The sequence below is a fragment of the Neoarius graeffei genome, chromosome 27 (assembly GCF_027579695.1).
Source record: "Neoarius graeffei isolate fNeoGra1 chromosome 27, fNeoGra1.pri, whole genome shotgun sequence".
In the NCBI taxonomy this organism is placed as follows: domain Eukaryota; kingdom Metazoa; phylum Chordata; class Actinopteri; order Siluriformes; family Ariidae; genus Neoarius; species Neoarius graeffei.
Genome location: NC_083595.1, coordinates 24233670 through 24245112, shown reverse-complemented (window position 1 = coordinate 24245112; position 11443 = coordinate 24233670). Strand labels below are relative to the sequence as shown.

General features: G+C 40.2%; 1 protein-coding gene across 3 annotated transcripts in view; it reads right to left on the bottom strand.

Annotated features, from left to right (window-relative positions):
• The window catches only part of fbxo3 (F-box protein 3), a 61463-nt gene that overhangs the window by 2484 nt on the left and 47536 nt on the right, over window positions 1-11443 (bottom strand). For 2 of the 3 annotated variants that reach the window (XM_060911677.1, XM_060911679.1), the window contains 2 exons: window positions 5898-6013; window positions 2606-2796 (listed from right to left, as the gene is read on the bottom strand). In XM_060911677.1, the coding sequence (XP_060767660.1) occupies window positions 2606-2796; window positions 5898-6013 (307 nt within the window). The remainder of the gene's footprint in view (window positions 1-2605; window positions 2797-5897; window positions 6014-11443) is intronic. The other variant, XM_060911678.1, reaches the window with a different exon arrangement.

Here is an 11443-nt window from a genome sequence, read left to right as displayed (position 1 = left end):
GGCGTTCAGACTAAAATCTGCTGGACTAGAACTTAGAAACTAGAAGAAAATAAAAACTCAAAATATAAATTTACATCCTATAAAGCATATGATTATGACTGTCATTATGAATGAAAAAAATGCACATAACAATATAACCATTGACTGGCAGTTTGGCACTTAACCTAATACTGTACTGCAAAGTTTCATGTAAACTGAACTCTTAATCAGATACTGTCAACCCTAAAACACCAGTTCGGCTGCATCGTGCAATAAAAACAGTGAATACTGAGTGTATTATTACGGTCTTATTTAGTGTGCCACTCAGGGAATAGGAAGTGCCTGTAAATTTTGGCAGGGCTAGGACCTTCAGTGGCCAAGTTATGAATTTTTAAATCCCTGCATGCGAGAGTGGCTGGAGCCAGGGCTTGTGCTAAAGCTTTCTGCGACCTGCTCCTGACGTCGGATTGAGCCGAGCCTGGGCTTGTTGGAAAGGTCTCAGGGAGAGGGAGGTGCCTGTAAAGTTTGGTGGGGCTAGGACTTTGGGTGACTGAGTTATGAATTTTTAAAGGCTGGCTTGAGTTAAAAGTTTTTCTGGGGCTCCAGGGCGAATAGCGGGCCGAGCCGCGGTTGTAGCAGGCCGTGCCTGGGCTGGTTAGAAAGGTCTCGAAGAGAGGGACGTGCCTGTAAATTTTGGCAGGGCTAGGACCTTCAGTGGCCGAGTAATGAATTTTTAAATTCGGGTCTGTGGGGTTTGATGCTTTTTTGATGCATCCGGTTTCATGCTTTGAAATACAGGATACATTCAAATTATTATTTTTTAATCGGCCATCTAGTCCAATGCTTTTGAAATGCAGACAGACAAATGCGAAAATTACTGGTCAATGTCCACCAGTCCGGCCTTATTTCCCCACACTGCTCTGTAAATGTTTGGAACTGAGGAGACCAATTGCTGTAGTTTTGAAAGAGAAATGTTGTCCCATTCTTGCCTGATATACAATTTCAGTTGCTCACCAGTTTGTGGTCTCCTTTGTCATATTTTGTGGTTCATAATGTGCCAAATGTTTTAAATGGGAGACAGGTCTGGACTGCAGACAGGTCTGGACTGCAGGCAGGCCAGCCAGTTTAGCACCCGGACTCTTACTATGGAGCCATGCAGTTTTAATACATGCAGAAAGCGGTTTGGCATTGTCTTGCTGAAAGAAGGAAGGTCTTCCCTGAAAAAGATTTTGTCTGGATGGCAGCATATTGCTCTGAAACATGTACATATCATTCAGCATTAATGATGCCTTCCCAGATGTGCAAGCTACCCATATCATATGCACCATCATACCATCACAGATGCTTGCTTTTAAACTGTGCACTGATAAGCTGGATGGTCTCTCTCCTCTTTAGGCTGGAGGACATAGTTTCCATGATTTCTAAAAAGAATTTCTACTTTCGATTCATCAGACCTCAGGACAATTTTCCACTTTGCCTCAGTCCATCATAAAAGAGCTTGGGCCCAGAGAAGGCAGCAGTGTTTCTGTATATTGTTTATCTGGTTTTAACTTGCATTTGTGGATGCAGTAATGAACTGCTTTCACAGACGATGGTTTTCTGAAGTGTTTGAGCCCATACACTGATTTCCACTACAGACACGTGTGTGTGTGTGTGTGTGTGTGTGTGTGTGTGTGTGTGTGTGTGTGTGTGTGTGTAAGCATTACACAACTTCAATTGTTTTCTTGCCCCGTCCCAATTTTTTTAAACATGTTGCTGACATCAATTTCAAAATGAGCGCGCATATATATATATATATATATATATATATATATATATATATATATATATATATATATTTTTTTTTTTTAAATAATACAATTTCTCAGTTTCAACATTTGATAAGCTGTCTTTGTACTATTTTCAATGAAATACAAGGTTTCCATGATTTGCAAATCTTCACATTCTGTTTTACACAGCATCCCAACTTTTTTGGAATTGGGGTTGTAATTATAGTGATACCAATTTTGTGTATTTAATACTTCTGGTAATGAAGGCATAATTTTGTGCTTTATCCAGTCTTGCTATTCATAAATAGAAAGGAAGGCAGACTGAAAGTTAGAGGTGTTAACAGTTTTCTTGTGACTGGTTGATAGTCATTAGGGTGTATTTAATTACTTTTCTCTAACTTTGAAAGTATAACTTGATGCACCCCCAATGCTATTCTTCAATTTGAATGGAAGGAAGACTAACTAATTAGCCAAGTCCAGCTGCTGTAACCTTAATTTAAACTTTTTAGCTAAACAGCTTCATTTAACCAACCATACCATAAAAGTGAGCATTACAGTTAAAAAAAGATTATTAAATCAACATTTAAAAAAACATTTAATAAACAATTTTTAACAATTAAAACATCAAATTGTCCTACATCAAATGAAATGTGACAGAATACAAGAGACAAGAATTCTTGACTTTCCAATGAGTGATAATGTGACCAGATCTTAATACCTTTTCAACTAATGATATTTGGTCTTCTATTGGGAGTTTTTTTGTTTGTTTTTTTGCTTGTTCTATATTGTTTTATCAGATATTACAATTCTGGATGGATAGGTTTAGTTGTTTTAAAAAAAAAAAGGAAGAGACATACCAAGCGCACCATGGACTCACGGAAGGGCGGGCACACCATGTGGAATCTTGGGATGGAGACGTCAAAGACTTCCCCTTTGTTTTTGAGCCTATGAAAGGTGTAGTGGCCCTCCATGTACTCAGAGGTGGTGGAAAATGTTGTGCAGCTGGCATACTCATGCACTTTACCAGGGGTCATCACTGGGAACTCCCCTATACACGCACACACACACTTAAATTGAGCTGGTTCTAAAGCTTTGTTTCAGGTATCTTTAATTACATATAAAGTACTCTGCAAAAGTCTTAGGCACATGTAAAGAAATGCTGTAAAATAACTAGATAGAACTCGACGCCAACAGCGTCGATGGGGATGCCTCCGCCTGGTAGACTACACGCCCTATTAAGTTGTGATTTGGGGATGGACATTTGACCTCACAGTAATCTTGACCTGGTGAAATTCCTTGTATTAGCCTTGGAGATATTGTGTTCACAAGGTTTTTGGACAGACATTTGACCTCATGGTGACCTTGACCTTAGACCATTTGATCTCAAAATCTAATGAGTTTATCTTTGTCCCCAAATGCACAAATGGTGAAAGTTTGGTGAAATTACTTGTATTAGCCTTGGAGATATTGTGTTCACAAGGTTCTCGGACAGACATTCGACCTCACAGTGACCTTGACCTTAGACCTTTTGACCTCAAAATCTAATCAGTTCATGTTTGTCCCAAAGCGCACAAATGGTGAAAGTTTGGTGAAATTCCTGTCATCAGCCTTTGAGATATCGCGTTCACAAGGTTTCGGGACGGACGCACATGGACAGACATTTGACCTCACAGTGACCTTGACCTTAGACCTTTTGATCTGAAAATCTAATCAGTTTATCTTTGTCCCCAAATGCACAAATGGTGAAAGCTTGGTGAAATTCCTTTCATCTGCCTTGGAGATATTGTGTTCACAAGGTTTTTGGACAGACATTTGACCTCACAGTGACCTTGGCGTTAGACCTTTTGATCTCAAAATCTAATCAGTTCATGTTTGTCCCAAAGCGCACAAATGGTGAAAGTTTGGTGAAATTCCTTTCATTAGCCTTTGAGATATCGCATTCACAAGGTTTTGGGACGGATGCACGCATGGACGGACGCACGGACAGACGGACAACCCGAAAACATAATGCCTCCTGCACCTTACGGTGGCGGAGGCATAAAAATGGCTTAAAATAATGAAATGTTTCAACAACTAGTCTCAGGTACAATTAGTGCAGTTTTATGAGGTTTTACTGACCATCTTGTAGAACCAGCCACAGTTCTTCTGGACACTTTGTCTGCCACGCTTACAGGTCAGGTCCATGTATATTCGGACACTGACAAGTTTTGTTATTTTAGCTGTTTACCAAAACATATTCAAGGTACAGTTATATAATCAATATGGGCTTAAAGTGCAGACTCTCAGCTTTAATTTGAGAGTATTCACATCCAAAGTAAAGGAAGGGTTTAGGAATTACAGCTCTTTAAGATGTAGCCGCCTCTTTTTCAAGGGACCAAAGGGAATTGGACATTTAATTCAAAAGCTATTTCATGGGCTGCATGGGCTATTCCCTCGTTAATCCATCAATTAAGCAGGTAAAAGGTCTGGAGTTGATTCCAGGTGTGGCATTTGCATTTGGAAGCTGTTGCTGTGAACACACAACATGCAGTCAAAGGAGTTCTCAATGGAAGTGAAACAGACCATCTTTAGGCTGGAAAAAAAAAAAAGAAGAAATCCATCAGAGAGATAGTGGAAATGTTAGGAGTGGCCAAATCAACAGTTTTGAACATTCTGAGAAGGAGACAAAAAATGCACTGGTGAGCTCAGGAACTCAAAAAGGCCTGGACATCCATGGAAGACAGTGGTGGATGATCGCCGGATCCTTTCCATGGTGAAGAAAAACCCCTTCACAAAATCCACCCAAGTGAAGAACACTCTCCAGGAAGTCAGTGTATCAGTATCTAAGTCTACCATAAAGAGAAGATTTCATGAGAGCAAATACAGAGGGTTCACCACAAGGTGCAAACCATTAATCAGCCTCAAAAATAGAAAGGCCAGATTAGACTTTGCCAAAAAAACATCTAAAGAAGCCAACCCAGTTCTGGAACAGCATTCTTTGGACAGATGAAAATAAGATCAACCTGTACCAGAACGATGGGAAGAAGAAGAAAGTATGGAGAAGGCTTGGAACAGCTCATGAGCCAAAGCACACCACATCTTCTATAAAACATGGTGGAGGCAGTGTGATGGCATGGGCATGTATGGCTTCTAGTGGCACTGGGTCACTAGTGTTTATTGATGTGACAGAAGACAGAAGCAGCCAGATGAATTCTGAAGTATATAGGGATATACTTTCTGTTCAGATTCAGCAAATGCAGCAAAGTTGATTGGATGGCGCTTCACAGTGCAGATGGACAATGACCCAAAACATACTGTGAAAGCAACCCAGGAGTTTTTTTAAGGCAAAGAAGTGGAATATTCTGCAATGGCCAAGTCAATCACCAGATCTCAACCTGATCGAGCATGCATTTCACTTCTAAAGACAAAACTTAAGACAGAAAGACCCACAAACAAGCAACAACTGAAGACAGATGCAGTAAAGGCCTGGCAACGCATCACAAAGGAGGAAACCCAGTGTTTGGTGATGTCCATGGGTTCCAGACTTCAGGCAGTCATTACCTGCAATGAATTTTCAACAAAGTATTAAACATGAACATTTTTTTAATGGTAATGCTAATTTGTCCAATTACTTTTGAGCCCCTGAAATGAGGAGACTTTGTAGAAAAATGGGGGCAATTTTTAAATGTTTCATAGGATATTTTTGTTCAACCCCTTGAATTAAACCTGAAAGTCTGCACTTCAATTGCATCTCAGCTGTTTCATTTAAAATCCAAAATGTGGTGGCATGCAGAGCCCAAATCATGAAAATTGTGTCACTGTCCAAATATTTCTGGGCCTAACTGTACTTCTTAATTTGTCAGCAAAACCCAGTAGCCTTCATCATGTTCTCTTTTTTAATCTCAAAAGTGGTCTCTTATGCAATATACTGCTCAGATACAAATAAATAAATAAATAAATAAATAAATAAATACTGCAACATTTAATTTTGTTCTCAAAAATTAATGTTTGGAACTCTAAAACGTTTTTGTACTGACTGAATAAATGTAGAAGTCATAAAATATAAATCTGTAACAAAGTTTGTATGAAAAAAAAAATAGGGTGCCCAAGACTTTTGCACAGTATTGTATACTTGCACTATGTGTGCATACTACATATCTATTATCTCACCCACAACACCAGGACCTCGGACCTCCTCCACATTCCCATTTGCATTGGTGATTTTCCAGTAGCGACTATCCAACTGGCATGCACTCTCTGGCAGTGCTAACTTCGCCATCTCAATCCTTATAAACAAATATAAACATTAAAAAAAAGGATTCAGGACTCTACAAATGATAGGAAAACTTTATAATGACAACAACTGCCAAAACGTGCGCAGGAGTGGGCTCTGTAATTTAACACAAAGTCAAAAATTTACATATACCCACTCACATTATTAATTTTATTCCATTAATTTGGTGCTGAAAGTTCCAAAATGTCTTAACTTGCCAAGGCCTCTTAACTTCCTGTTAGTGACCATGATTGGCTAAAACTGGTTGATTCTCTGTGCCAACATAAAGATGGTTTGTTTGACAGCACTCATTGGATTGACTAACACACAGTACAGTGGAAAGCCCAAGTAGCTCAGTGCAGATCTGAGAAAGAGGATCATAGATTTACACAGCTCAGGAATGTCTCTTGGAGCCATTTCTAAATAACTGCAGATTCCAAGATTATCAGTTCCAACAATTGTATGTTAAGTACAAGTTGCTGTGAGGTGTAGCCACTTTAGTGGAAGACGACCCAAACTGTCATCTTCAGCTGACAGGAAATTGGTTTGGATGGTCAGGAACAACACAAGAACCATCATCAAGGCACAGGCCTGCCATAAACTAGAAGCTGCTGGAACACCGTCTATAGTCAAGCGAGATTTACATCACCATGGACTGAGAGGCTGCAATCCAAGAAAAAAGCCCCTGCTCCAAAATTGACACTTTCAAGCTTGACTAAAGTTTGCAGATGACCAGACGGACAAAGAAAAAGCCTTCTGGAAGAAAGTTTTATGGTTAGATGAGAATGATCGAGTTGGCTGGCCAGACTGACCAGAAATACTGAGGAACACTGCATCAACTATTAAGCATGGTGGTGGTAGCATCATGCTCTCAGGATATTTTGCTGCCATTGGAACTGGTGACCTGTACAAAGTAGATGGAATCATGAAGGAGTACCTCAGAATTCTTCAGCATAACCTAAACAATAGAAACTTGGACACAATTTGGTGTTCCAACAGGACAATCACCTCAAACACACATCAAAGCTGGTTATGGAATGAATAAAGCAGACTAACATTAAGCTAAAAACAAGTCCTGACCTCAACCCTATCGAAAATATGTGGACTGTGCCAGGAAACATGCAAATTTAATTTAACTCTACCAGTTCTGCCAAGAAGAGTGGTCAAATATCCAACCAGAATTCTGCCAGAAGCATCTGGCCAAGGTGACACTTGCTAAGGGACATTTAATTTAGCCAAATATTTGGTGTGCTGTATACATATGTTCGACATATGTATAATTCTGATCCTGTACTGACTTCATAAACCCAAAATAAATTAAAATGTATAAACCAAATTCTTCTTTTTTTTCCTGTTAAAGGTTGTGCAATCATTTTGCCAGAGAAAAAGAACAGTTCAAAGAAAATCACTGAAAGCCCAATATTGCCATGACATTCATGTCCATGATGATGTTCATGCCCTGTAGCTAAACTTCTGACCACAACTATATACTGAATGAGGTTTAAGTGAACTTGCTTCAGGGTACTGAGATAAAGCCAGAACCTCTACTCTAACAGAACACATGGGGTATATAGTTTACAGCCTCTGTGGAGTTTACATTCTGTGTATTCTGATTATGCTTTTCTACAGGATAGCAAGGTAAATGTTACTAATACCAAATGTAGAATTCTCTGTACAGTGCATTTATGTATTATGTATAAATAATGTTTTTGTTAATTTGAAGCACTCTTTTGTAAAAATGATGTGCCCATGGTCTGAAAGATAAACAAACATGTACTCATGTGTCATGGTTGCAGCTCAATGTAAATTCATAATTTTATCCATAAAATTTTCACCCTTTGAAAAAAGTAATGCCTTCGATTAAGATGCTATTTCCTCTTCCAACTTTGTAGTTGACTGGAAAGGGCCAACACTATTAACTAATGGTATCAAATTTATGCATTATAATATTGACCTCAATATTTTGGTATTAAATCCTCACTGTGAATGCTTAACTCCGAATACTGTTCATTAGTATAAATATGGAGGCGATATAGGAAATCATGCGTGCTGATTGGTCGAGAAATTCAGACCATTTCTTGATAATCACCTTGAGCGACTCGGCAAAATGGTGGCCAATTGTTTTGTCACTGTGGGTGAGGCAGAATTACATATTATGAAAGAAAATGCTGTTCCTAAAAGCACTAAAGATGCTACAAAGTTTGGTCAAAACTATTCGAAGGTAAGGTGGAATTGTGATTTATTTTATCCATTTCAAAACAAAAGTATTTTATGTGATGGTGGCTTCTGCTGACATTAGTGAAAGTTTTTCAGTTTCATCCCTCCCTTGTAAAGCAGTGGGGCAAAAATGTGTTTATAACCACACCTTTCTTCTGGACATTAGAAAGCACTGCGGGAACTGAAGGCAAATAGTGCAAAACCAGCTTAGCATGTTAGGACTGTTACTCCAAGACTGCACAGAGGTGACCCTGGATTCACCTGGAGCCACTGCGGTGAGGAAGTACCACCAACAGCGCTGCAACAGGTCACGCAAGAGGGGGAAGCAAGGAGGCATTAAAGTCAGGCTAAGGGATAACCACTGTAAACCGACCACTCCCTCAGTACTATTGGCAAATGTTCACTCACTGGACACTAAAATGGACTACATCAGCCTGTAGAGATCGCTACAGCGTGGAGTAAGAGACTGTTGCGTCTTTATTTTCATGGAGACATGGTTGACAAATTACTCCGGAATTGAGCTAATGGGGCTAACACTCCACAGAGCAGATAGAGAGATGTCAACATCGGGTAAGCGCTGAGGTGGAGGTCTATTGATTTACACAAACAATTCGTGGTGTCGTGATGCCAGGGTGATTTCCAGATCCTGTTCTCCTGATGTGGAGTTTATGGTCGTGATATGCAGACCTTTTTACTTACCAGATGAACTGACCGCGATTATTATTACTGCAGTGCATGTTCCTCTGAATGCCGATGCAAAGCAGGCGATGGGAGAACTTTACAACACTCTCAGCTTCAGAGAGCCCATCTGGATGCATTTTATATCGTTGCTGGGAACTTTAAGGCTAATCTTAAGTCTGTTCTACCGGTACCTCACTTCCACCAGCATGTCACATGTGCAACAAGAGGGAAAAATACACTGGATCATTTATATACAAATATCAAGAATGCATACACTGCAGCCCTCTTGCCTCGCACGGGCAGCTCTGACCACCTGACTATCTGCTGAAGCCTGCATACAGGCCCAGAGTGAGACAAGAGCTACCAGTAGTGAAGGATATTAGTGTGTGGCCGCAGGAGGCTTTACATCTTCCATCTTTACAGGGCTGTTTTGAACGTACACAGTGGAGCATCTTTAAGGAGGTAGCAACATCCGGGGACTGTATAGACCTAGAGGAATATACAGAGACTGTGTTGGGATTTATAAATAAATGCATTAATGATGTATCTGTTATAAAATCTGTTAAGCTGTGTCCAACCAATAAGCCTTGGCTAATTGGGAAGGTTCGCTTCTTGCTGAAGCTTCACAATGCTGCATTCAGGTCAGGCAACACTGAAGCATACAATACAGCAAGGAGAAATCTGAAAGGAGAAATCAGAGAGGCCAAAAGAGCATATGGAATGAAACTGTCCAGTCATTTCATTGACACCAAGAACACAAGGTGCTTATGGCAGGGATTTCAGACAGCTATAGGTCTTAAACCTACTGTTTGGGCAATAGACAATAACCCCTCCCTAAAAGATATCCTCAATACCTTTTTCTCCCGGTTTGAGGTTACAGACAATAGAGTGGCACTAAGGCGGGCACTGCCTCCTACCAACCAGGCACTGCAGCTTACTGCGGACAGTGTAAAGAGGGTCTTTTCCAACATCAACCCTCGAAAGTCTGCTGGTTCAGATCACATCCCAGGTCATGTGCTGAAGGGCTGTGCAGAACAGCTGAAGGATGTCTTTGCAGACATATTAAATATCTCGCTCAGCCAAGACAGGGTGCCTCTCTCTTTCAAAAGTGTCACCATAATACCCCTGCCGAAGAAGCCAAATCCAGCTTCCATGAATGACTACCGCCCTGTGGCCTTGACCCCCATAGCTATGAAGTGCTTTGAGCAGCTTGTCATGTATCACAAAATTATGCCCCCCAACCAATCTGGACCCATTGCAGTTCGCTTACAGACAAAACCAATCTACTAAAAACACAATCTTGCCCTCAACACCAATAAGACCAAGGAGATGGTAATTGGCTTCAGGAGGACTGGTAACCGGCACCATCTCCCATTGACCATCAGTAGTTCTGAGGTGGAGAGGGTTCACAGCACAAAATTCCTGGGGATCCACCTGATGGACGAGCTAACCTCCAAGGACAACACCACGGCTGTCATCAAGAGGACCCAACAGTGCCTTCACTCCCTCTGCAGGCTGAAGAGGGTGGACTTTCCCATACTGGCCATGACCATGTTTTACAGAGGCACCACTGAGAGCATTCTTGCCTACTGCATCTCTTCCTGGTTTGGCAATAACACAGCAGAGGAGACACAAACTCAACAGGATAGTGAGAACTGCTGAGAAAATCATGGGTGCCTCACTGCCGCATCTGCAGGACATCTACACGGAGCGCAAACCGCATCATAAAGGATCACACTCACCCCTCTCTTGGCTTGTTCACACTCCTGAAGTCCAGAAAAAGATACAGAAGTATCAGATCAAGGACCACTTGGCTGTTAAACAGTTTCTTTCCCACAGCAATCAGACTATTAAACCAGAGAATGTGAACTGCATACAAAAGGCTGTTCTTCGAAAAATAAATATTTTATTAAACCACTTTTTTATTCTATTTTAGTATCTATTAGTGTCCTTATTTAGTAACTTTTTATTCTGTTGTAGTATAATCTAGTCTATTAGTGCTCTTATTTATTAACTTAATTCTATTTTAGTACAATCTAGTTTATTTACTAGTGATTAACTTTAAATTTTTACAGGCTTTTTGTACTGAATAACTCTCAGATGGAAGTGCGAAACAATTTTGTTTTTATGCGCAGCATAAAAATGACAAAAGGAAATCTGAAGACTTGGCATAGATGAATAGCAAGTCTGTGCGCATTACATTTGCATGCCACTTTTAAAGCTTGAAATAAATGATTTTTAAAAAATACAATTACATTTAAAAAAAAAATAAATCACCTGTGTATTTATACTAAAACAATTATCTGCCTCAGGCTCAGTTAATATTGGTGAATAATAACCTCGACTTTGTCTCGGTTATTATTCACTGATATTCACTTTGCCTTCAGAGAACAACTGTTAATTAAATCTATAAGCGAGCCAAGCTGATGAGTACAATTAATTGGGTAAGAATGTGGCGGTGAGTGAGTTACTGGGAGAGTCAAATGCGTCACAAGGCAAGTGTGCCCAGTGATCTTTCTGCAGTCCTGCCATTCAAGAAGAACCT